We start from the raw sequence: 26,213 nt of genomic DNA, 5'->3' as shown, positions 1-26,213 counted from the left end.
AACAGGTGGCGCCTCCCCACCCCAGCAGCTCTCCACCTGCCTGTTCCCCCACGCGCACTACAACCCCCAGCATGCAAAGTACCCCTGAACTACGGCTCCCGGCATGCAACGCTCCAGCGGGGCGCTGTGGGTCGCCGCCTGCCGCGCGCGCCTCGTCACTCCTCGCGCGCCGGCCTACGTGTCCCAAGATGCAATGCGGGCCGGCGCGGCCTGTTTCGCTGAAGCTGGCGCTCGCGAGAGAGCCGCGGGCTGGCCGTGACGACACACAAGCGCCGAGCGTGGTGACGGTAGTTGGAGGAAGGGGGAGGGGCGGTGTTTACTCGGCAGCCGTGCGAGGGAGGGGGGCGGCGGGTCTGCGGCCTAGCGAGCGGGGCGGGTGCGGGCCGCTGAGGCCGGGCGGGACCATGGCCGCCTGTAACACCTGCGCTGCTGCCGCGCGGCTGTTCAGCTCCTCGCTGCCCTCCGCGCACAGAGGTAATGACCCCGCCCGCCTCCGAGCCCCCACTGCCCGGGGTCCTCCCCCCTCGGAGCCCGGCCCCCCGCTCCTCCGCAGAGACCCCCCCCCTCTGCAAGGCCCGGGCCGAGAGCTTCCCCCTCCCCCCCCCCCACAACTCCCCATGGGGCTGAGTCCGCTGGGGCATCACCGCCGTCCGGACCGACCCCCCCCCCGCGCTGGGGCTCCCTCTCCTCGCCAGGATCCTGCCCCAGAGACGGGGGCGACCCCCCCCCGGGGGGGGTGCGGGGTTGAACCGCCCAAGCCCTGCTCTCGGCGGGGGGCTCCTCTCACGCATCTGCCCTGCCTGTGCCCCTTCTGCTCAGCCCGCTGCATTCTCCGCCAAGCCCAGGGCTACGCTTCCAAGGGACGGGGCGATCGCCCCCCCAACAAGGGGTGTCGGTGGAGGGCGGCCCAAAGGAAGTGGGGTGCCCTGCTTTAGCCACAGTTCTCTCTCTCTCTCTAGCCTGGGCACCATGACTCGACGTTACCCATGTCCATCATCTAGTTCTGAACGGGAGATAGCGCAAGCTCAATGCTGGGGCTGGAGTCGGGTCTAAAATGAGGGATCTGACTTGGTTTGGGTTTCTTTGTATCGCTCCAGTCGATGACTCTTGGAAAGAGGGTAGTTTGGAGAAAGGGGGTGGAGGGAGTAGGAAGCATACTTGTCATTGAACTATACAGTGCCAAACATGCTTATAGCAAGAGTTCAAGAGTCGAAACTGTTTGTAGGATAGGCCACTTGAAATGGATTGGTCATAGGACCAATGTGGAGTTGGTAAGAGATATTAATCTCCAGCTGGCTTTGTTGTGGGTCAGTGCAGAGGCCGTGTTGGGGATACTCTTATTAATTCCTGTCTAGGCTTTACTGAAAGAAATCACCTTCCTTGATTCACCGTGTGCAATATATTTCTGGTTCTTACTGCCAGTGACATTCTAACCAGACTTTTATGTTGCTCAATCTTTGTAGGGTCTTTAGTCAAGCAATAGTTTACCCTTTCACTATTTTTTTTTCTTTTTTAAGTTCAAAAGGCCATTTGGTTAGTTCAGGCTTAAATGTATATTGATTGGCTAGAAGAAAGTGTTACAAAACTAGTATTAAGAGAAATGTGTTCAGGAAACAAAAAAAAGTGAAAATAGGTTTTGTTAGGATTTAAACAGTCCTCATTAGTGATTAAATATAACATCATGTTGATGAATAAACTTGTGACTGACTAGAACCTTCAAGTTTATTTTCATAGTTTAAACTAGAAATGCAAGAATTAAAGAACATAAATGTTAATAGCGTAAGGTGATGCTAGTAACACAGGTAAGGATTTTTAAACCTACCAATGCCTGTTTAATGCCGGTGTAGTGGGCACGGTGTTTTGTCAACCTAAGTAACAATAGCTTAATGTGGTAGTTCAACAAGGGGTATTTGTTAAATTGCATGACCCATTCCAGCTGATTCCATATCTGCCAGTCCAGCATGACCTACATTGGGAGGTTCAAATCAATATTTTCAACCTTGAACTCTCTACCTTACACGAACCCTCTAAAAGCAAATACAGTTTAAAAAGTAAAAAGTTCTGGTCAGTATCTGAATCAAGTATTTTCTATAAACAGTATATCCAATGTTTTTCTTTGTTCAAAATATATAATATAAATTGAATCTATAAAGACAAATGAAAAAATAAAAATTTCAGAGTAACAAAAATAGATTTTTGAGTCCCACTTCCTGTAAAAGTTGTAGAGGAGACTATTCATATTTTGCCATATAATAATGCCTGCAACTTTTATCCAGTATTCTAGGTGCTTGTGGTTGACACCTGTTGCAATCACTGATGGATCTAACCCTACAAATGGTAGAAAGTTCAAGGATGGTCTGGTGATTAGGGTGCTAGTTTGGGACTTGAGTTCAATCTCCTGCTCCATCACAGACTCCATGTGTGATTTTTGTGTCTGTGTGTTTCACTTCCTCATCTTTAAAATGGGGTGACATAATTTTCCTACATTACTGGGATATTGAGGATAAATACATTAAAAGATTGTGAGGCACTCAAATACCATGGAATAGTACTAAGAACGGAGGTAATGGTATTGCACATTATATAGCTGCTGTCAAACATAGTAATCACTCGAGTAAAAGATTTTATTTTTCATGCAGTATACATATGGATTTAGCAAAACATACTCTACTGTGTTGCTATAGAGGTGGGGGAATGTTGAATCCCTCAGGGTCTTTAGTGGAATGTGTAGTGGAAATAAACCAGGTATTTGACTGGAATGTGGAGTATTCCTGGAAAATTGCACTTTATGATTACTTATATTTTATGGAAATAGGTGCAGTAACTTTCTTCCTATTTTACTCTTTAGGTACATGTACAATAACTTTCTCCAAAATAACCAATTTTGAAATTTGCAAGGTGGTTCTGTATCATGGAAAAGCCTTCTTCCCATCTAACCAACTTGTACTGGAGATACCTAACTTTTCCTTCTTAACCTACTTACACCCTCCTAAACCCAGCCTGGGTGAAAAGATAATTCTTGCAGTGTGCCCTGAAATGCTCTGTCAACATCTTCCTCCCAACCTTTCCAGACTACTGTACCCCTTTCTGTTTGTAATATATAGCGCAGTATAAACAAGTCATTGTATGAAATTTTAGTTTATTCTGACTTCGCTAGTGCTTTTTATGTAGCCTGTTGTAAATCTAGGCAAATATCTAGATGAGTTGCTATACCACCTGGAAGACCTCTGCGTACCTCCGGGGTATGTGTACCCGTTGTCGAGAACAACTGAACTAGAATGTGTCAACTGCCATGGTATCGTAGCTAATACCACACAGTAAATAGTATCACAACCCAGCAGAATCTTTAAAATTGATAGGTTGTCATGGTATTTAAAGTAATGCTTGTCAAGGTTTGAGTAGCAAAACATTGAACTGTTAGTATTACCATTTAAATAGTGCTTTTCATCTTCAGAGTGTTGTAAAAATATTTTACTGAAAGGACACCAATTTCAAATTCTGTATCTACTATTTTTGCAAGTAATCCCTAACATTACTGTAACTGAAAGAGAAATCTTTTTTTTTTTTTCATTTTACTTTGTGCATTTGACAGGAGTTTGTTTCATGATTTCCCTTAGATTCAGTTTTCTCTCTTATTGCAGCAGGCAAGAGAGAGACATCTCAAATTGGTAGGGACTAAGGGTTAAGTACAAACACAACTATTTTAAACAATTTTTTTAAAATACATATTTTGAGTTGATAGTGTCCTTTTAAAAATATATATCTTAATTTATGCTAGTGTCTTGCTAGTAAACTATCTTTTTTTTTTTTTTTTTTAAATCTGCAAATCTGATTAAATATCACTGGTTGTAACTTTGCAGTAGCAGATGTTGGCAGAGGGTTTTTCTTTGACTGTGTGTAATACTCTTCCTTGTTATTGTCTATCCTTCTATTAAAGTAATAAGGTGTCATTTTCAAAAACCCTCCTCTCTCAACTGACCCCAAGAATTTAAGCTGAAAGTCCCAAGAATTTTGTTTATTAAATCATTTAAGATATATTCTCTTATTGAAATGTGTGCATTAAGGGAATAACGTGTAATGTTGGTGATTGATAGCCAGTGAAAAACTCTGAAGGTCAAATATTGGAACAAAATTACATGTGTCTTTCTTTGAACTTATTTTAACAAAATCCTGATAAATTAAAATGATAGACTTAGATTCATGATGAGCTGTCTTAGAAGTGACTGGAAATCATTTTCCGTCTCATTGCAAACCAACTCCACTCATTCTATCATCCATATCCTCTTCATCTGTGTGTCCCTGCGTTAGAAGGTTCTGCTGAGATGATAAACTTTCAGTGGATGAGATTTCTTCCCAGGGTTCAATCCTCCTCCACCTATCCCAGTCCAAATTTAGCTGGAATAAAAAACAGGAGCTGACTGTATACTGCTATATCATTATTGTTAGGTAGCATTTTCCTGTAGGTCAGCCCTTAGAATTCCCCTCACATTGTTTACTAGTTATGTGTAGTAGCTCTCTAGCATGAAATCTAGATCTCAAATGTATCATTGCTACTTGAATTTTGTACCATTTCTCGTATTTTAATCTATGTCAGGGATCGGCAACCTTTGGCACACAGCCTGTCAGGGTAAGCACCCTGGCGGGCCGGGCCGGTTCGTTTACCTGTCGCGTCCGCAGATTCAGCCAATCGTGGATCCCACTGGCCATGGTTCGCTGTTCCAGGCCAATGGGGACGGCGGGAAGTGGCAGCCAGCACATCCCTTGGCCACGCCGCTTCCCGCAGCCCCCATTGGCCTGGGACGGTGAACCGCGGCCAGTGGGAGCTGTGATCGGCCGAACCTGCGGATGCAGCAGGTAAACTAACTGGTCCGGCCCGCCAAGGTGCTTACCCTGGCGGGCCGTGTGCCAAAGGTTGCTGATCCCTGATCTATGTTAAAGCTTCTAAAACTGTAGGAATAGTGTAGGTGGGCTCATACCCACCCACGTGTGGAGTATTTCTCCCAGGCTATTGCAAGAATACCAACAGTTTCAGTAGCCTAATGGAGGAGTTTTTTCATGTTGGGAATAAATCATTGAAAACAGCCAAAGTTAAAAATAGAATATCTAATTTAAAATTTGTCCCCACTGTTTATAGAAGATAGCCATGCTGCCAAACATAACAGCCCCCCTTCATTTTCCCCTTAATAATTTGTTTCTTCAAATCTGACCTTCTGAAAATTCCTGGAAACTGACTTTTGGAATTGTTTACAAGTAAGCATCAAGGATTCTGATTCTGCCAAATGAAGACCAGTGTACTACACTGCTAAGACACTTACATGATACATTTCATATGATTAGGAGACATTTCAAAGGTCATTTCACTATTATCTCTGCAGTTACCTCATTTCGTAATACATGTTAAAGGTTGATCTTTTTTTCATCCTGATTGTGCTTTTTTGTAACTGTCACTAGCGTATTATAACCTCAATTACCTAAATGTTGCAGGGGACCTGAAATAATTTTGGATTATCAAGAAAATCTTTGATATGACAGATATTGTGGTGGGGACATGATGCTATTTTGGATAACTAAAGTTTGGACATTGAGAGCTGGACTGTAATACTATTTGCTAACTAACCACTACTGATAGTTTGGCTACGTCCATACTACAGGCTTCTGACGGCCTGGCTGTGGTGGTCAGAGGCATGAGGAGGTCTGATCCCTGACAGACCTAGCTGACTAATTGTTATTTGACTATAATGCTAGTAGAAATCTTCACTACACTATAATGGTGTAAAAAATGGGATCTACATTGTCATTTTTAAGCTGTATTTTTCTGCATGGTAGTATATAATGTTATGGGGATGTGTGTATACACAGTGAGGTATTTTGGGAGTACTATTTAAATTATTATTATACAATTCAAATGCCCATTGTATGTGAACTGTCTGCTGAATTAACCTGTTATTTTCATTTAAGTTAAGTCTTCACAGGGATGAATATTAGAAGTAGTGTTCAGTGTTCTGTTGACTTCCTTAAGTCAAAGGAAATTCAAGCTTGTATTCCCTTATCTTACTGTAGCTCCTCTTCTGCTTCAGAAGGAACTTTCAAATAAATCCTATTTTGAATTGTTCTGAAATGCTGGTGACTTTTTGACCAAAAGGAAAGTCATATTTTCCTTCAAAGTCCTTTTCACTGCCATATGATAAGGACTGAGGAAGTTGTGAAAAGGGGTTCTCCATACACGATATATTGGCACTTCAGATGTCTTCTGATAAATGGTAAAATACTAGCTAGAGTGGTAACTATTATATCTTGTTCTCTCTTACACCATAAAGCAAACTAATAATAGATAACATGGTGTATTTTCCCTGTTTTACACACACAGTTTGTTTGGATTGCGGGGAGCAAGATGTGTGCCCCACAGACTTACAGGATTTGTTTCATTTCCAGGTATTACTTGTGGTCGTACTTGTCTCGCTGTTTTAGGAAGAATTGGGACTTTTGAAACTCGGTCTCTAAGAAGGATTCCTTTTAGAACTTTTTCAGAAACACCAGCATACTTTGCTTCGAAAGATGGCGCGAGCAAGGATGGTTCTGGCGATGGCAACAAGGTAGTCTGCATACCCTACCTATTGCTAAAGGGATCTCTTAACCACACTCCTTTCTGAAATTTTTACCTACTGTTAAAGTCACCCTTCAGATTACTGTAACTGAAAAGATTAGAGGAAAAATATTTTCATTGTATGGTTTTGTACTGTCAAATGCACAAATACTTGGTTTATAGTCACTTTCCCCTATTGTTTAGGTCTTTCAAACAGCAAAAAGTGAGATAAATATTTTTGAAAATATTGTGAAATATGGTTATAAAACCACACACATTTGCAGATAGAAGTAGTATCTGAAACTCTTAACGCTTTTTAAAAAACTGACTAAATCTTATTTTGGTTTTTTGAAACCAAACGTTATGGTTTTCTAATTACTTCTATAATATGTTGCTATGGAACTAAGAAAGGGTACTTTGTGGAAAAGGCTCATTTTAGTCTTATAATATGTTTAATTGCTACTCTTGTTATGAACTTACTTTTAATCTTTGTTTTACCCCATTCTTAAAATATTTCCTGGGATGTGAAGGCCTAGCAAGGGGCACGGACAGACGTGTTGGTTTTTCAGAGGCTCCTGTGTGTGTGTGTGTGTGTATATTTTTAGTCAGTCTATAGCTGTTATGATTACAGAGAAAACCTTCAAAATGTAAAGAGGGCTTAGCCAATGTAGTGATGTCTATATCAGTTTGCAGAGAGCCTGAAACGATAGCTTTGAGCTATGGGCAGCCCCATCTTTGAGTGCTAACTAAGATACTTCAAGTGTCAACATTGATATGCTTTGTTAGCTATTTCATTGCTTGTGTTTTGGGGGGGGGAAAAAAAAAAGCGAGAGAGGAGATATTTCCCAAAATGTGGGATGTGCCTTAATGAACTAGTACTGAAAATTTAAAAGGTGAGATGGATAGGCCTTTGATAACGTGTGGTGGGGTTGAAGGAGGGCACAACTAGTTTAATTTTACCAAATTGGGGCTCAGCTTTCAAAAGTTTGGGAAATGAGGCCTTGGTGGTTAGAACCTAAATTTTCAAAAGGGGCTTGTGATTTTGGACGCCTTAATTTTTGAGTACTCATTTTGAGACACCTTGGAAGGGCCTGTTTTTGAGAGGATGGGTGCCCAGTACGTTCTGAAAAAACGGGTGTCTTAAACGTATTTCAGGTTAAGCATCCAAAATCTCTAGTCACTTTTTAAAATGTAGACGACTTCTGTCTCTTGTGAAAATGTTAGCCTGTTTTAAGCATGAAATTTTAAACTCTCTTACTGTGGATGTTTGAAGTCTTTCAAATACTGAAAATAGACCATTTTAGCTGCCAATTTTTTTTTTCATTCTATACAGCGGTATGTATAATGAAACAAATCTGAAAATCATTGTATGGAACTAACAATTGAAATATTATTTTATTGTTTCTCTTTAGAAATCTGTCAGTGAGGGAGGCAGTAAAAAGTCAGGTTCTGGAAACTCGGGGAAAGGAGGAAACCAGCTGCGGTGCCCAAAGTGTGGTGACCTGTGCACACATGTAGAGACCTTTGTGTGTAAGTGTTAACAAAGGATTATTGTGTTCTGATTTATATGGACGATTCTCCATTTCTATGAAACATTGGAATGATTTCTAAACTAAAATTTTAACCATTCTGTTCCGATAGCTAAGTTTTATTCTGAATACTGAGAATTTCAGATACTTATGCCATGCATATAAATATCCTGCTATGATGGAGTTAATCCAGAATAATGTCACTGACATTGTAAATCAGGAGTAACTGCATGAGTGTAATCAGGAGCAGAATTCGGTCAACAATATGCAGAGCAACATTATGAACAATGTAAGCTTATCTGAACTATTACATTTTGTATCTTTGTGGAAGAGGTGTTCATGTAAACAATATTACTTCAGCTCCTGACTTGCTTTCTAATAAGCATGTGCATGATTTTTGCTTATTTACCATTAAAACCTTTTTCTTAAGCAATAGGAAGAGTAGGATGAATTGCTGATCCACTAAGAGAATCACCACAGTTTAGAAAATATTAGAAGAATTGTATGTTTTGGACCTTGTAGGCCAGAATAAGAGCCATAGTGTATTCAAAAGAGTAGTTGAGTTCACAATGAATGGGGAAAAAATCTTCTAACATCAAATGCCAGACCGCCACTGATGATGAATCTTATTTTTGAAGTGCAGCCTTTGCCTTCCCTGGACACTTTGTGTACTGTACAGCAAGAATTTTAATACATGAAGTTTAAAATATTTAGAATTAATTCTTTTAAACAGAAGTTAAAGGGGTTGTAGCACACCAGAGATGTTGAAGGGAGGATCAATGAGGAGAGTAATGTAACTATAAGACTAAAAGTAGTCATACTTAAAAGCACTTCAGACAGATAAGCTGAGGCAGTTGTCTAGAGCAGCATGAATCCCAGGCCTTAGGATCTACTAGAGTGAAGCACAATCTCTTGCTTACCTAGCAAGTAATAGAGGTCTCTAAAAATTTGGGTTGTCAGAGCACAAATATTCATCAGCTTCTTTTGATGAGACTTAAGGATGAGGTCTCAAGAATAGCCAGGGTTTCAGGGTTAAAAACAAGGTCAATTTAAAGTCCCTGTAAAGAGTGCAGGGTAGGTGTAATATTATAGATACCTAAACTAAAAAGCAGATTTCTGATGCTTTGTTCTGAACAAGCTGCAAACAGATAAGCCTTGATAGGAAGGTATTGCAGTAATCCAACTTTATGGTCCCAGGGACATAGCTTGGTGTTGCAAGATAGTCCCAAGATAGATAAAGGATCAGCCTGAAAGAGGGACTGCTTTTCAGAAGTGTTAAGCTCCTGCAGCTTCTGTTGATTTCAGTTAAAAATGTATGTGCTCAGAATTTCTGCAAATCCGGCGCTAATTGCACAGCTGGAATAAACACTTCAGAACCTGTTCATCACATGGGACTTTCCACAGAAAGGGTGTAGTTGAAAGTGAGGAAAAGATTCTTAGTTTGACTCACTATCTTCAAAAGACACCCAGTTGTAAACAAAGACATCAGGAAACAGAGTCTCAAAATTACTATCTCCACCTCTGTTACCACCCAGACCAGGGTGGATGATGAGGTTGTTTATGTGCATCCAGCTGGAAACATCATCCAAGAACTGCTTCAGAGCAGAGATCAAACTTGTTGGGTCCATGGGTAACAGAGAGACACTTACATATCATCAAGTATCAGAGGGGTAGCCGTGTTAGTCTGAATCTGTAAAAAGCAATAGAGGGTCCTGTGGCACCTTTGAGACTAACAAAAGTATAGGGAGCATAAGCTTTCGTGGGTAAGAACCTCACTTCTTGCATCTGAAGAAGTGAGGTTCTTACCCACGAAAGCTTATGCTCCCAATACTTCTGTTAGTCTCAAAGGTGCCACAGGACCCTCTATTGCTTCTTACATATCATCAGTGTCACGAAGATACTTTAACCTGTGTTTAGAAATTATCTTGCCATGAAGCTCATTCTCTTATGATGTGGGAGAGAAGCTTGGCTGATATATTTTCAATTTAAAAAGACCAGAGCCAGACTGGAATCTAACCAGGATATCATGGGGCACATAATCATAGAATATCAGGGTTGGAAGGAACCTCAGGAGGCCATCTAGTCCAACCCCCTGCTCAAAGGGGGACCAATCCCCAGACAGACTTTTGCCCCAGATCCCTAAATGGCCCCCTCAAGGATTGAACTCACAACCCTGGGTTTAGCAGGTCAATGATCAAACTGCTGAGCTATCCCTCCTCCCTAAGACTAAAAACCAATTACCTTTCCTTAAAAGGAGGATTGAGGCTGATGGAGGTTTGAGAGAACTCAAGCATCAAGATATAGTGAGAGGATGGCCTCTTTTAGGCAGTTGGATATTCCTAATTTCTCATCCTTCTCGAGAGGCTAGGATTTAAAGAGTCTTTTTAAAGGTCCTTTTATACAATGCAGCATTGCAACAAGTAAGAGTGGAACCAACTCTTTTATTTTATTTAGGGCTTTTACAGAGATCGAACAGAGGGAGAGCTGTCATTGGATTCCTAGTAACTATGATCTTTAAGAAAATCAGTTGTCATTGCTATAATATTTCAGATATTCCTTTTAGGCTTACATCAATTTCTTCCTAAATCCATTGGACTCCTTACATCTTTTTTTCAGTTCTCTTTCAAACTGTTAATTTGAGTACCGTACATTTTTTCCCTAACTCAATCTGTTTTTGTGTTACTCTACTTATTTTCTTTTCTGGGTTTATTTGCACTATAGAATGCAGAATAGCTGTGGGGAAGCAAGCGGTGTTCTAATCCTCCTTAAACTGTCAAAATTTCCATCCAAGTTCCATTCCCAGAGCTATTAATGGGTGGCTGTATTCTATGAAACAGACGGTAACTTGATTTTCAGCTAAGCCTGTAATGCCACTACTTTACAAAGACAAAACAAAACTGTTGTTTTGACTTGTAAATCTTCAGGGTTTTAATTACATATTTACTGACTAAGGAAAACACATTTATCCAGGATGTGCCCCACACACTTAAAAAATTAAACATCAAATTAACTCTGTACTCATCTTGAGATGATTAACTGAATAGTAAAATGGAATTGAGTAAGAGCTTCTTTATTCATGAATCAAGTTGCAAAGAGCCATTGGGTGGTGGAGTGACAGCTTGACATTCCAGTGCAGCTTGTTTGTAATGTGCTTCTTCATCACATATTGCTGCGAACCTTGCACGATGCTTTTGTGATTCTCTGCTATTCCAACACACTCATCTTCTTTCCTGGGCTCTTTGGAGGTATTAAAGGGATCTTGGTGGTTCTTACCCATTTGCTCAACACTCCTTGTACCTGGCATTAGGTGTCAGGCTGTGTGGAGGGAAATCCTGTGATCATTGCTTCCTTCTGTGCGATAAAATTCATGCCTGAGACATGAAGTCAAAACCACCTGTATCTTTTGAGCCTGAGTATTGCTGATTTAAGTACTCTTAAAAACAGGCATTGTCATCACCTCATTCTGCCGGGATGAACTCCCTGCCCTTTCCATCCTCCGGAGCAGGGTTTTCCTGTCATGTTTAAACCTGTTAGGAAATTAGTGGCTTTCTCGCCCTTTTTTCCTTGACATCATGCTCTCTCTCAGAGCAATTGCAATGTAGTAACTATCTTCACCCCAAAGGGTAGATTCAAGCTTTTTAAAAAATACTATTGCATCAGGTTTTTGCACATATCATGTGGACAACGCTCTGCTGTGGTGTGACGTGGCCTGCACCTTACCACTATAAATACTGACTGGGCAAATACCTTTGTAGTGTGCAGCCTTCAGCATGCCATGGGAGCAAAGTCAACAGCTAAGCTTCATGTCCTTTTCACTACCTGTTGTTGTATCTAAACATTTGCAGACCTCATCATGCCAGTTAAGTTATTTGAAATTGGAACTATTGCACAGACATTTGTGTGTACTTAATATAACATTATTGCTGGCTCTGGAGATCTGCAGGGCTTCTTACACCTCCTCTGTCCTGGGGAAATTGCTAAAAAGTGTGACCTTCTGTGAAGCTGGTGATTTAAAATGTTTTGCCAGTTGCCATTGACACTATCGTTTTAGAGTCTAAGATAAAAAGCTCTGAAGTTTACATTTACGGAGTCTGTGGGGCCATCAGCACAGTGTTCAGCAGTCCCCTCTCCCCCCCCCCCCCCCCCAAAAAAAAAAAACAAAAAACAAAAAAACCCACACTCCCACAATTTCCTAGTGGTTCTGGTTCCTTCCTATTTGAACATGAGCATTGCTGTGGAAACTAAGTGATCTTATTTTCCTTTGTCACAGCAGTGGGAGGGAGCATGAACTAATGTTCAGAGCATGAAAGTCCTAGTCAGAAGATCTTGGTGCTAATCCCAGCTCTGTCACTGACTTGCTCTGACCTCAGAGAAAATCACCATGGTGCCGCATTTTCCCCTATCTGTAACATGGGGGAAGTAGCTACCTCAGAGGGGTATTGGGAGGCTTAATGTTTGTAAAGTACTTTGAGATCTTCCAATGAAAGCTGCTGTAAAAGTGCAAAATGTAATGCCTCGCCTTTATTTTCCTTTTTCTCCCTTGCTTAAGGGAGTGACTATTTTCATGTTCATTCTGTGGTGCTACTGTTGAGTGCTAGCATGATGTGAGGGAAGAGAATGCTCCCATGGTACTAGCCATCAATAAGGATGTCTGGGATGTTCTGAGCTTGTGCAAGTACGCACACTCTCACTGTGATATTGGCAATTGATAGTATATCATAGGAGGGTTGCTTGCAAGTGAGTGACCTTTGCTCTTCTCCACTTTCCCGCTCCCTCCTATGATATTAGCAGTTCATGCTGTTACCACTTCAGTGTTCCATCTCCTCTGTTCACTTTGCTTAAAGGAATAGGATTAAGAGCAGGGAAGTTTCCACAGTGCAGCAGAACTTTGATAATCTGTTAAAATTAACAGATTTGTATTTTTTTTATAAAAATTTGATTTGTGCAGCTACAGAATTTTGGAACATATGTATCTTATCTGTTGGATGAGTTTCTCCTAACATCTGCTCTATGGGAAGCATGAGCACTATGTAAAAAAATTTTTTGGTTCTTGTCATAGATTGGCAATAAAATTACCCAGAATTTGGCTGTGCAACCTGTTTTCTAAAGACTTTTTAAAAATTCAGAGGATTGTTAATAGAGTTCTTCACCTAATCATTTTAATAAGTAGTAGTTATTTATCGAAGCAGGTCATGCTGCACCTATTTGGCACACTTAACAGAGGACATTCAAGTGCTGGAGCAGGAATTGAACACTAATGTTGGATTATGGTTCTGTTCTTTGAAATCATCTAGAACAGATGCCATTTTCTTTGCTTTTCTGAAACAGACAATAGCTTTAATAGTGCCAGTCCACAAGTTGTTACCTGCTTTTCAGGTTTCTGAATCTGATTCTTTGTCTTTCTTTGAAGTCTGAGTTGCTGCTGTCCTAAAAATTGATTCCCAAAGGCAGAAAAATGTTCTTCTTAAGAAAATCTATTTGTTCTTGAGGTTTTTTTATTATGACATCTCCAAAAAAAAAATAAAAATCTAGAACACTATTAGTTAATTTTTGAAGTGATAACCAAAATGTTGCTCACTAGACAGGGAAAGTCATATTATACGTCACATTTTCCTCAGTTTTTGTCTTTTCTTTTAAGTGTAAATGCTTGTACATTCTAAATGTGTTTATTGAAAATTTGTCACTACTGATTTAGTATATTTGGATTGAAGCCATTCAATATACTGCCATACTACATTAAAAGAAACTGAAATACCAATTTGATATAAATTATGTTCAAAATTGATTAGAAATTGGTTGACAGTAAGCAGAGTTTTGTATAGTCTGTGGTTTTATGGGAAATCTCCAGACTCCAACGTCCACCTTTCACGATAGCGTGATTAATTCCATGCAGGGGAGCACACATGAAGGGAGCAGTGTTACTTTTTCAGTTTATGGGCCAGGCCCAGTAGTTGTTGCCTCTCTCTGTGTATTGTGGATCCAGTAGTGCTAGTCTGTTCAGAGCCAAATTATGTGCCTTCCCCTGTGTATACAGGATTATAGAGCTCCCTGTGTATTTTATGCTCCCTCCATATGTCTCAAGTAGCATGAAAGAGATTGCCACACCTGGGTGAATTTCATCCTTCGAATACAGTTGTTACTGAGCAGAGCACCAAACTGGAAATGGCGACCTGCCTTCTTTTCCTAGGTCTGTCACTGTCTGATCTTGGACAAATTGCTTTGCCTCTCTGTATGAATTTCACCATCTGTTAAATGCTTTGTAAAGCTTTTGAGGTGAACAGATGAAAAGTGCTGCGTAAATGCAGAGTATGTACTAATTTTGTCTCTGGATTTGACGTTATCCCAACTTAAAATATACCTTGGAGGCAGAGGAGGGAATTGACAGAATGTTTGTTGTTACAGGTGTTTAAGTTCTGTGTAGCATGAAAGTAGAAAGTTGAATGAATGTTGTCTAAACAGTCTCTTACCACTTCATTTTACTTTTTTTTTTACAGCTTCCACCCGTTTTGTGAAGTGTGAAAAATGTCACCATTTTTTTGTTGTGCTGTCAGAGGCAGACTCCAAGAAGAGCATCATTAAAGAGCCCGAATCAGCAGCAGAAGCTGTGAAATTGGCATTCCAACAAAAGCCACCTCCTCCACCGAAAAAAGTATGGTTCTTAATTTCACCGCAGTTTACTGATCTGCATTCTAGCATATTTGAATGTTTTCATTGTAAAAATCTGAATCAAAGTTTAAAATTCAATTGGGACATAAATCTAAGAAATGATAAAAATTAGTTCTCCAAAATTCAAACATTTACTACTTGTATTCTACAGGACACAGTGAAGTATTTTATTGAAGGAAAAATTGTTAGTTTCATAATCTTTGGTTGTATTTATGTATGGGACAGTTAATACTCAGTTCCATAACCTTTATTAGTTTATATCACAGATCATGAAACAAAATTTAAAAATCAAGTCTGTTTAGATCAGTTAGTATAGCTTCCATTTATGGTCCATCCACATTGTGCTCCAAAGCCTTGAAGTTCAGCTCCTTTTATGTATTAGAGTTTCAGAATTTGATGTCTCTTAAACTCAGGTTTTGTTCAGTTTTAGATCTCTGTAGTCTGTGTTAATTTTTTCCCTGTGGCACCCTGTAATGCTTTTATCGTGCATGGGTGGCTTAGAAATATAATTATTTTTATTTACTTATTAAGTTAATTTTATTTTTCAGATTTACAACTACCTCGACAAGTATGTTGTTGGTCAGTCTTTTGCCAAGAAGGTGCTTTCAGTCGCTGTGTACAATCATTACAAAAGAATATACAACAATATCCCAGCTAATCTGAGATCGCAAGCAGAAGTTGAAAAGCAGACTTCTTTAACACCGAGAGGTTTGTACAATGTTTCATATTTTTCTGATTATAAAGTGTATTGTCTCTGTGGACTTTTTTCCTGTACTTATGGTGGTGCTATAATAAATGCAAGCAGCCATTCTGCATGTAAAACTTCAGATGAATTCAGTGGTATGTGATACCTGCATGAAGAATATATTACTGGCTCCTTAAATTATTTCATTGGCTAGTGTAGACATAATTGCTAGATAAAAGCAAACAGTTTCAAAAACTTTTATTAATATGAATGCCTCCATTAATTTATTTCAATAAAAAGAGTTGCTTAGATTTAAAGCTTCTGAAATGTTTGCAACTGCTTTTTCATATGCTGCAATCTTGTCAGTGCATGAGAACAAGCAAGCAAAGTTAATTCTTTGTTTGCCAAGCTGAGTGATGTGCAAGAAGTAAAGATGTAACCTAAATGATGAAAAGTAAATAACTTTTAACACTCGTTAATTGAAAGTAATTTTAAATTTTCTTTATGTTCTGTGTTAAAATGATTTTTAGCTGCATGGTGTACCTTTAACCTTTGACTAGATGCAAGTTTTGTAACTATTATGTGAATAAGCCATAAAGTTTTATGGCATCATGGGCAATTTCTAACTTATTTAAATATTTAGCATCTGTTGGTGGCACCCTTTCAGGTGACTCTGATATTGCTTTATAAAGTGAGCCTATGAACATTTTTCTTTTTAATCTGCTTTACTACTTGAGCAACAGATTTAGTGTTCAGTTGCAAGCAACAACTAAGGGGAGTTTCAGAAAGAAATTGTTTTCTATTTAGTATAACCTGATGAATAATTAACTACATATTTTTGTTCCTAAGTCAACAGAAACTGTTGGTCAGTTTACTATTGTTAAATATCCAACAAGTTCATATGAGGTTACTTGCTGGCAGTGCTTTAGCTGCACAATAGTTATGCAGTAGTATCCGTTTACTTTATTTTTAGAAGTGAGATTAAACTATGATAACTGATTCAAGGCTCACTCAGTTTGATTTATAAAGAGTGTCATTCTGACTTGAAGGTTTAGTATGCTAACTGCATACAAAAATGATGCTTTAGTAATCACATTGTCTGCATTTTATCTTACAATTAGAAATCAGAAACTGTTTTATTATTATTTATATGTATTGCAGTTGTGACTAATTGTCTAAGCCAGGGATTGGCAACCTTTGGCACACGGCTCGCCAGGGTAAGCCCCCTGGTGGGCCAGGCCAGTTTGTTTACCTGCCATGTCCACAGGTTCGGCCGATCGCGGCTCCCTCTGGCTGCGGTTCGCCGCTCCAGGCCAATGGGGGCTGCAGGAAGTGGTGTGGGCCGAGGGGTGTGCTGGGAGGCACCTTGGGAACCGCAATCGGCCGAACCTGCAGACGCGGCAAGTAAACAAACAGGCCCGGCCCGTCAAGGTTGCTGATCCCTGGTCTAAGCACAGACCAGGATCTCGTGCTAGGCACCATATAAACACAGAACAGAGACACTTCCTGCCCCAGAGAGATTAAAATTAACAATTGTAATTGATAGTCTTTGAAAATATGTAGAATAATCTTATATTAAAGTATTACAATGCTAGTTTAAGATACTTTTTAAAAATCCAGATTAAATCTGGTATGGCTTTTTTACTAAGTGTCTTGTTTTTACATCAAAATCTTAAAATACAGCTAATTTATTGTAATCAAGAGGAAGCAGGTAGTCAATTTTAGATGACTAAGTAGTCCCAAATAGGGAGCTCTTAGATCTAACAAATAAAAGCTAACGTGGGGATTTCTTGTTTGTAATACCTTGATTACACCATGAAATGTATTCAGAAGAGGGCAAGAGGTGGAGCAAATATAATTTTTTTTTTTATATTACTGTTTTCATCCTCTCTCTTAGAATTAGAAATAAGAAGACGGGAGGATGAGTACAGATTTACAAGTAAGTGAACTCTCCTCATGTCCTCCTCTGCAATATCTACCCTTGAAATTAACATCAGAACAGTAGTTTAGTGGTGGCTTGCTAGAAATTATGGGCCAAATCCTGCTTGCTTTTATTCAGACAAGTAGTCCATTGACTTCAATGAGCATTTGTGACTGAACAGGAATTGACCTTGTATATAATTCTACATGGAAGGCAGGTAAAGTGTTAACCTACAAGTTTCTAAATAAGTATCTGTACAAAGAATTAACCTTGATTAAAGAGAGTGAAAGTTTAGACTTGTTTACTCAGTTTGAGATATTTATAGGGTATATTTTTCATGAATTTCTATCTGATACCAACTTTCTAAGGCAAAGGGAAATGTGAATCACTGCCGAGTAGGTAATGCCTCATGTCAACTTTTGTATACTATTAATCATGCAATGTTATATTAATGTATTTGCTACAACGTAGTTGTACTCTGAAAAGTAACTGTCAAAATGGCATTGGGCTGATCCATGTTTGTCTCCTTGACACCTGATCACATTTGCTCAGCTCACAAGTAAAGGTTTTTTTCTAACTACAAGCTAACTTTCGAACTGGGTTCTTGCCTCATGCAGCATCCATCATCTGTAATAAGGCTTCTGCAGACCAATTTGTAATCCTAGTTACACCTGGTCAATTGCATTTTCTTTAAATTACAAAATTCTGCCTTTCAATTGGAACTAGTTAAAATTCTGTTGATGAATGAGAAGGAATAGACTCCAGTTCACTCTCCCATCTTTCTGTTGGCACTGCAGTACTAATGAATAAAAAAGTGTTTAAAGAATAAAGACCTTAATTTACCACTAAATCTAACTCACAGATCTATTGTTAGGAGGAGTTATTTTTATATAGTCACTTCTTAGCGTAGAACTGGATATTGTTTTTGTGTATATTAGTAGTTTGCAAATTTTTTATAAGTTCCTATACTTTGCCAGGCATTATGGTATCTAAGTGCCTTTTGTTTTTATATATATTTATGTATAGGAAAAAATACTTGGTAACTTGTTTTGTGTGTGGACTAGGAATTTTGCATGCACTTGTTTAATATATTAGAATGTTTTAGATAAGCCACTATGCAATTTCTATTTCTGTTTGAAATATCTTTTCAAATATGTAAAAATGTGCTTATGGAAACAATGGGAATGCAGTTCCTCTTTTTTTGGTGTTTATGCAATCCTGTCTGCAGTATTTTCTAAGGTAGGATTACTGGCTCACAGAACAAACCATTGAAAGATTACAAGAACCATCAGTTAAAATTTTAATTATTTACTTATTTAATTATTTACTCAACGGTTGTGTCAGACTGCCAGTGCAAGTTAAACCTCAAACAATGCTTTTATTGTTAATTTCAGAACTTCTGCAGATTGCTGGAATAAGTCCCCATGGTAATGCTTTAGGAGCATCAATGCAGCAACAAGTGAACCAGCAGATGCCTCAGGAGAAACGAGGAGGCGAAGTACTAGATTCAACCCATGATGACATAAATCTTGAAAAAAGTAATATTTTGCTGCTTGGACCAACTGGGTCAGGTATGTAACTTAACACTTCTGTAGATTTTGAGTACTTTGGGAACAGATAAGCTAAAAATTTGTTTATTATGTTACCAGTTGAGTGAATAAAAGCATGGCATAGAATCATAGAAATGTAGGACTGGAAGGGATCTCGATAGGTATATAGTCCAGTCACCTGTACTGGGGCAGGACTTAGTGTTGTCTAGATCATCCCTGGCAGGTATTTGTCTAATCTGTCCTGAAAATCCTCTAATATGGAGATTCCGCAGCCTCCTAAGGTAGTTCGTTCCAGTGCTTAAACACCTGACAGTGAGAAGTTTTTCCTAATGTCTAACGTAAATCTCCCTTGCTGCAATTTAAGCCCATTACTACTTGTCCTGTCCTAGGTAGATAAGCAGTACAATTTTTCACTCTCCTCTTTATAACAACCTTTTACATAATAGTCTTCAAGTATGTCCCCACCCTCAATCTTCTCTTCTCCACACTAAACAAATGCAGTTTTTTCAATCTTTCCTCATAAGTCATGTTTTCTAGACCTTTAATCATTACTGTTGCTCTTCTTTGGACTTTCTCCAATTTGTCCACATCTTTCCTGAAGTATGGTGCCCAGAACTGGATACAGTGTTCCAGCTGAAGCCTTATCAGTGCTGAGTAGAATGGAAGAATTACTTCTTGTGTCTTGCTGACAACGCTTCTGCTAATACATCCCTGAATGATTTTCACTTTTTTTTACAACAGTATTTTTTTTACAACATTGTTGACTCATTTAGTTTGTCATCCACTATAAGCCCCAGATCCTTTTCTGCAGTACACCTTCCTAGGCAGTCATTCCCCATTTTGTATTTGTGCAGTTGATTATGCCTTTCTAAATGTAATACTTTGTATTTGTCCTTATTGAATTTCACCCTATTTATTTCAGACCATTTCTCCAGTTTAAGATCATTTTGAATTCTAATCTTGTCCTCCAAAGCACTTGTTACCCCTCCCAGCTGGGTATTGTTCATAAACTTTATAAGTATACTCTTTGCTATTATCCAAATAATTTTTGAAGATATTGAACAGAGCCAGACTCAGGACAGATTTTGAGTTCCTGTTTTAAGAAATTTCAGTCTCTTGTGGTTCTTTTTGGCAACAGCAGCTGGTTAATAACAGGAAAAACAGCAGGAAAAAGAAATGCCAAACCCCAGCTTTTGCTGTATAGTATGTGCTTATCCTAAACTACAAGAAATCTGTATTGAAACATGCTGCAAGTTGAAGTTCACTTAAAAACAGATAGAAATGAGCTTTTCCTCCATAGACTAAAGTTAGCATTTAATTCTGCACTTCAGACCTGGGTACTGCCAGTTTATAGTACACCTCCCTCCTTTCTAGCTACCTGTCTGATCCAATTTGCTCTGTGCCATACTTCAAATGCATCCACTATGATGATTTCTTCCAAGCACAGGACAATGTTGACTGTAATCATTGGAGAAAAGTGCCATGCACAATTTTTATATCCTGATAATGGTGCCTGCAAATCATATTTTCAAATCCAAGAAGACTGGTGGCCATCTGGTGTTACTCACAGATACCTCCATAATGTGTACTGTGGAATGTGGGTGGCTCATCTTGGTCAAAAATCAACCGTACTGCAAGGTTCAGGCAGTTTTCCAGAACCATCATAAATACCTTGCTAGAATCGGTTATAGGAAGGTGTTGTAATCATACCTCAGCTACTAGCAGTGAAAAACAGCAGTTACTGTAGACTGATAGCGTGGAAACAGAATTGTCTGGAATCAGGTAGGGAAGAACAAAATCAAAGCAAACTCTGCCTGGATGCAGTTCGGTATCTGGAAATTCTGTATGCTCAGAAAATAACCAGTTCTTAAACCCAATGTGTTGTAGGTGCTTTAATAAATGTGGTTATGACATGCAAAATAAGGCTAGAGCCCTCACACCCCTGCACCACAACTCTCTGCCCCAGCCCTGAGCCCCTCATCCCCGGCCCCAACCCAGAGCCCACACCCCTGGCCAGAGCCCTCACACCCTCTACCCAAGTTCTGAGTCCCTTCCCACACTCCGAACTCCTCGGTACCACCCCCACCACATGAATTTTATGTGCACCAATGTGAAAGTCATGTGTCACACTTCACCTCCATATTGGTGCACGTAACAAAATTCATTCCACACATGGGTGGGAAAAATTAGAGGGAACACTAGATGCAGCTATAGTAACCTAACCCCCAGTGCAGAAACGCACTAGAATTCTCTCATTGACTTACCTTGAGGAGGTGGATTACCTGTGTTGACAGGAGAACCCTTCCCGTCAGCTTAGGTGGTGTCTGCACTGAAGTGCTACAGCAGCGCAGTTACAACGGTGCAGCATTTTAAGTGTTGACAAGTCCTTAGTGTGAGTAACAGACATGCACGTCAGTCACTCCATAGTGAACTGACTTCCTGCTTGTTACCTTTTTGGTTTATTCATTTTAAGGCATCATTCTTTTGATTTTTAATTCACTCTAACACTAGAGGAAAAATAATGCCCATGTGCATGGCTGTAATTGAAAAATCTTTTAAACCGCAAAATTCAGCACCAACGACGGTCTCTGTGGTTTGTACCCCTAAATGGCAGCTGCAAGTGATGCATGGTATTTTATGACTCGGTGGTCCTGTACCCACCTGTGCTTAGCATTGTTGGGAAGGGAGAAAAAGACTATGCTACTGAATCTTCCTTCATTACACAGTTTTCTCCCCTTAATCAATCATTAAAACCATGTTAAAAATATAACTGTCATGTAACTAGAAAAAATACGTTCATAGTTTGCAGACTTCTCATGGCAAGGTCAAGATGACGTGTCCTGGTTAGAGGAAGATGCTGTTTCACCTTCTAAGCCACAGCTGTTGTAGGGTCTAAAAAGGAAAAGTTATATTTCAGTTTTTATAATATGTTACTCAGAAGTCTGTGTGCATGTGTGTAAAAATACAAACATAACAGACTATTATTTACTCAGTACTCTCCCAGACAAAGCATGGCTATGCCACTCTACGTTTCAGGCAAAAGCCGGAATAAACAGATAGGGTTTCCCCAGTGCCCTGAAAGTTAACGGATGAATGGCAGTAACGTAACATTTCGTTTATACTGGCACACAATTGTTACAATATATAAACACACAAACTTGTGTTAACTGTAGTGTATATATCATAGGCAATCCTGAGCAAACTAATAGAATGTCATTAAAATGCACGCAACTTGGCAGAATCAAAAGATGACCGCATAGTTGTTTGACAAAGCTAACTTACCCAGAAAACGTTGTTGAATGAATATCTGTACATGTTGCCTTCAATTTAGCTGTCTGATGATGAAGATGTCACACTAGTTACATTCATTGAGGAAAAATGCTTGTGGTCTTGTATACTGCCACAGAAATAAATTATGAATATTACGGAACAAGTAGTATTTTTTTTTATTATTATTTTTAGGTAAAACCCTGCTGGCTCAGACTCTAGCTAAATGCCTTGATGTACCTTTTGCTATCTGTGATTGTACTACCTTGACTCAAGCTGGCTATGTAGGTGAAGATATTGAATCTGTTATTGCAAAACTACTGCAAGATGCCAACTACAATGTAGAAAAAGCTCAACAAGGTAAACTTGGACCATGTATTTTCTGATGTTTGTCTGCAAAATATACATGACCCAATTACATTCTGTAAGTTGGTGCCAAGAATCATTTTAATAGTTTAGCATTCTTGGTATATATATACTTGACTTCTTTTTGATTCATTAATAAGAATTTTCAAAACTTAGTAAATTAATTTTAAAAATTATTATGAACAGGTGTAACAAGTTATTCCTTTCTTGTTATCCAGCAAGTTGCTTATGTAACATGCAGCATTCTGTAACATTGCTATAGCAATCTCTTCGCTTTAAGATGGCACTCTTCTCTGTGCATAGATAATCTTTCTCTCTTACAAATAGCTTCTTCTCTAAATATATTCCTTGTACTTTAGGAATTGTTTTTCTGGATGAAGTAGATAAGATTGGCAGTGTGCCAGGCATTCATCAGTTACGGGATGTAGGAGGAGAAGGCGTCCAACAAGTAAGTGTGCAGTTTTTATTTCAGCCTTGTAAATCAAATCATTAAAGTACATGAAGTCCCTGATGTTGTCTTGTCATGTTGCAGATATTGTATGTGTATAGATTCATATTTCATTAAATTCTAGGGTTAATCAAAAGCCCCTTAACCCCCATTCTGCTCTCCACCTCCCTCACTCCCCCCAAAAAAACCCTCAGTGGAATTGTTTTATTAGAAATCATCCTTATCTGCTTTCAAGTATCAAGTTACATAAACTAAAAATCACTACATGCTGTTTTTTCACTTTCTCCAAAACCCTTCATCACTGATGTCTCATAGAAAAATGTGAAAAACATTTTTAGAAACAATTCTTCTCCAATGGGAGGTGGTATGTAGAAGATGAGCAATCTAGGTTTTGTTCCCATCTCTGCCACTGGCTCTTGTTGTGGGCTTGGAAAAAATTCTCAGGTGCTCGGGACCTGTGGGCCAAGTCCTGCTTGTCATATTCAGGTGGTCAGACTCTGTGAATCCGGTGTGAGTAGGTTACAGGATTTGATGTGCATTCTGTTCTAAAGCTATAATGTGGATTCTTTATTTACTGCCTTTACCTCTCTGTTTTTACTTAGGGCTTGTTAAAGTTACTAGAAGGTACAATCGTAAATGTTCCAGAAAAAAATTCCCGTAAGTTACGTGGAGAAACAGTGCAGGTTGATACAACAAATGTCCTCTTTGTAGCTTCTGGTGCCTTTAATGGTCTTGACAGAATCATCAGCAGGAGGAAAAATGAAAAGGTGAGAACACATTGTTTTAGAATAGCTCTTTTTAGCTATATTGAAATGTATAGTGGCTCTTTTGCTAATGATTTTGGGAGGGTTATCTGTATTTTTAGAGATCTCTAACTGAACCTAGAAAACTGAATTCTAGTGCTAAAAAGTTAATTGTGAAGGTGTTGTAATGTCCCTTAATTTTTAAAAATGGGGTTCCTATGTGAACCATTCTGTTGGGGAGGTGTGCTACCATCACATTTCCTTTAAATGTATGATATGATGCATAGAAAGCTTGAAGCAGAGAGCAAGCATTGGACACACACGGGGACACACACACACACACACACACTCTTTAATATTCTATTTAATCCCCCTTATTTATCAGCAATTGGAGACACACGACTTCGCACTTTTTGGATGACATAATAAGCCTATGTAGAGCTATATTATTGGGTCAGTTTCCCATTTCCAGTTGATGTCTAAATAGGGTGACCAGATGTCCCGTCTTTAAAGGGGACTTTTTGGGGGGACTTTTTCTTATATAGTCACCTATTCTCTTTCCCCCTCCCCCCTCTGTCCTGTTTTTTCACAGTTGCTATCTGGTAACCCTATGTCTATATTTCTGATCCCAAGCTTTGTAAAGCTTTTTGGTGTAGTTTTTTTTCATTAGAAGTTCATCTGTTTCACTTTGGAAGAGTACTTTTTATTGTTATCAGAGGGTACTCGTATCACATAGCTAGTTAGTACCAGGTATGTAATGTAATCACATCTTAATTTGTGAAAAGTATATAATTCTTTCATGCCCGATCAGTAGTCACTATGTGTTAGTGCCTTGTCGAGAGAACTAAAGTTACAACAGGTTTCTGTTAATTCATACAACATTTAAAATGAAAGCCCTTTATACATACATTCTTGAAACAGTTAATTTGTAATTAAAGCTGATTGGTCTATAGTGCTGTCATTGATGTATTCTAATATGCACATGCCACCAAATTTATATAAAGCAAACATGTAACTGTAGCTCTTTCATGAACATGCAGTGTTTATTTTGCAGTATCTTGGTTTTGGCACGCCATCTAATTTGGGGAAAGGCAGAAGGGCTGCTGCTGCAGCTGACCTCGCTAACATAAGTGGGGAGTCCAATACACAGCAAGATATTGAAGAAAAAGATCGCTTGCTGCGACATGTGGAAGCCAGAGATCTCATTGAATTTGGCATGATTCCGGAGTTTGTGGGACGTTTACCTGTGGTGGTTCCCCTGCATAGCCTGGATGAGAAAACACTTGTACGGATTCTTACTGAGCCAAGAAATGCCGTTGTTCCTCAATACCAGGCATTATTCAGCATGGACAAGGTTTGAGTTTTTTTGTGTCTTACTAATTGACATCCTTTTGGTATCCTTGTTATGGAATTCATGTTAAGGCTTTTTCAGTATAAAGATATACTGTCTGCTTTATGACCAAAGAAAATAAACTCATCGTCTTATCAAAGAATGGTAAGTAATGGGAGTTGCATAAATCCCCACTCATTGGGAGAATCCCTATTCATTGCCTCAGTGACTACATTAGTTGCTTGGTTTGGTGCCAGGAATTTTAATTTTCAGGGATGAAGAGATTAGCAAGATCTTATTACATTTATTGGGCTTCTCTTAAGTAATCAAAAAACTACATGAGAAATGTATTCTTTATTTTCAATATCTTAAGAATACTGTATCATATTTGGCCAACTGTGTATGCTGTAATTTCTTGTAAAATTGTTGAATTTTCAGAATATCTATCTTCAGTGTAGGAAAACATTGCCTAGTCTCGCTAAAGGAATTATTAGCATTATTCCATTAGCTAGATATTTTTGTGTTCTATTTTGGAATCCGGTTTCAAAGCTATTTTGATTTGAGTAGCTTTATGGCTTGGGTGGGGAAAGGGTTTTTCCTAATCTGCTATGCCTCCACTTTTTGCTTCCTCGGAAATAGGCCTTTTAATCATAGTCTTCCCCTCAGAAGTGTTAAAGTATGAGATGCTTGAAATTCTTTCTAGAAACTGCAAACATTCCAAGGCACATGCTAAATTTCACTAATCAGCTTGCCTTTATTGTAGCTTATTCCCTTCACTCATCATCCTCACATTTGTTTGTTGTCTAGTTAAATTGTAAACCCTTTGCAGGGACATTGTCTTCATATCTGTCTCTCTAAAGCACCTAATGTATTGGTACTATAGAAAAAATAATAATCTGGCCTTTTTCTAATAATGTGTATTATAACACATTAGTACCTAATTCAAGAGCCTGATCTATACTAGAAAATTTTAAATTGATTGATGCTCCTGCAGCATCTGTAGAACACTGTTCACACACAAAGAAGCCTCCAATGTTCTACCCAGTTATTAGACCAGATTCTTTCAGAAGATTTAATAACTAGTTACAATTTAATTGGTTCAGTCTGAACCAGTTTAGTGCCACT

The 26,213-nt window shown here is 39.0% G+C and overlaps 1 protein-coding gene across 2 annotated transcripts in view; it reads left to right on the top strand.

Moving 5' to 3' along the window:
* The first annotated feature begins 341 nt into the window (after positions 1 to 341).
* Positions 342 to 26,213, top strand: part of CLPX (caseinolytic mitochondrial matrix peptidase chaperone subunit X) — a 30,825-nt gene continuing 4,953 nt past the window's right edge. Inside the window, exons 1-11 of one of the 2 annotated variants that reach the window (XM_054041453.1) lie at positions 342 to 474; positions 6,433 to 6,593; positions 7,996 to 8,113; positions 14,607 to 14,761; positions 15,327 to 15,486; positions 17,361 to 17,402; positions 18,779 to 18,955; positions 22,397 to 22,561; positions 22,927 to 23,015; positions 23,618 to 23,782; positions 24,813 to 25,112. In XM_054041453.1, the coding sequence (XP_053897428.1) occupies positions 405 to 474; positions 6,433 to 6,593; positions 7,996 to 8,113; positions 14,607 to 14,761; positions 15,327 to 15,486; positions 17,361 to 17,402; positions 18,779 to 18,955; positions 22,397 to 22,561; positions 22,927 to 23,015; positions 23,618 to 23,782; positions 24,813 to 25,112 (1,602 nt within the window). In that variant the 5' untranslated portion in view covers positions 342 to 404. The remainder of the gene's footprint in view (positions 475 to 6,432; positions 6,594 to 7,995; positions 8,114 to 14,606; positions 14,762 to 15,326; positions 15,487 to 17,360; positions 17,403 to 18,778; positions 18,956 to 22,396; positions 22,562 to 22,926; positions 23,016 to 23,617; positions 23,783 to 24,812; positions 25,113 to 26,213) is intronic. The other variant, XM_054041454.1, reaches the window with a different exon arrangement.

The sequence above is a fragment of the Malaclemys terrapin genome, chromosome 10 (assembly GCF_027887155.1).
Source record: "Malaclemys terrapin pileata isolate rMalTer1 chromosome 10, rMalTer1.hap1, whole genome shotgun sequence".
NCBI lineage: Eukaryota > Metazoa > Chordata > Testudines > Emydidae > Malaclemys > Malaclemys terrapin.
Note: the sequence above shows the minus strand (reverse complement) of the source record. Positions and strands in the feature narration are given on the sequence as shown.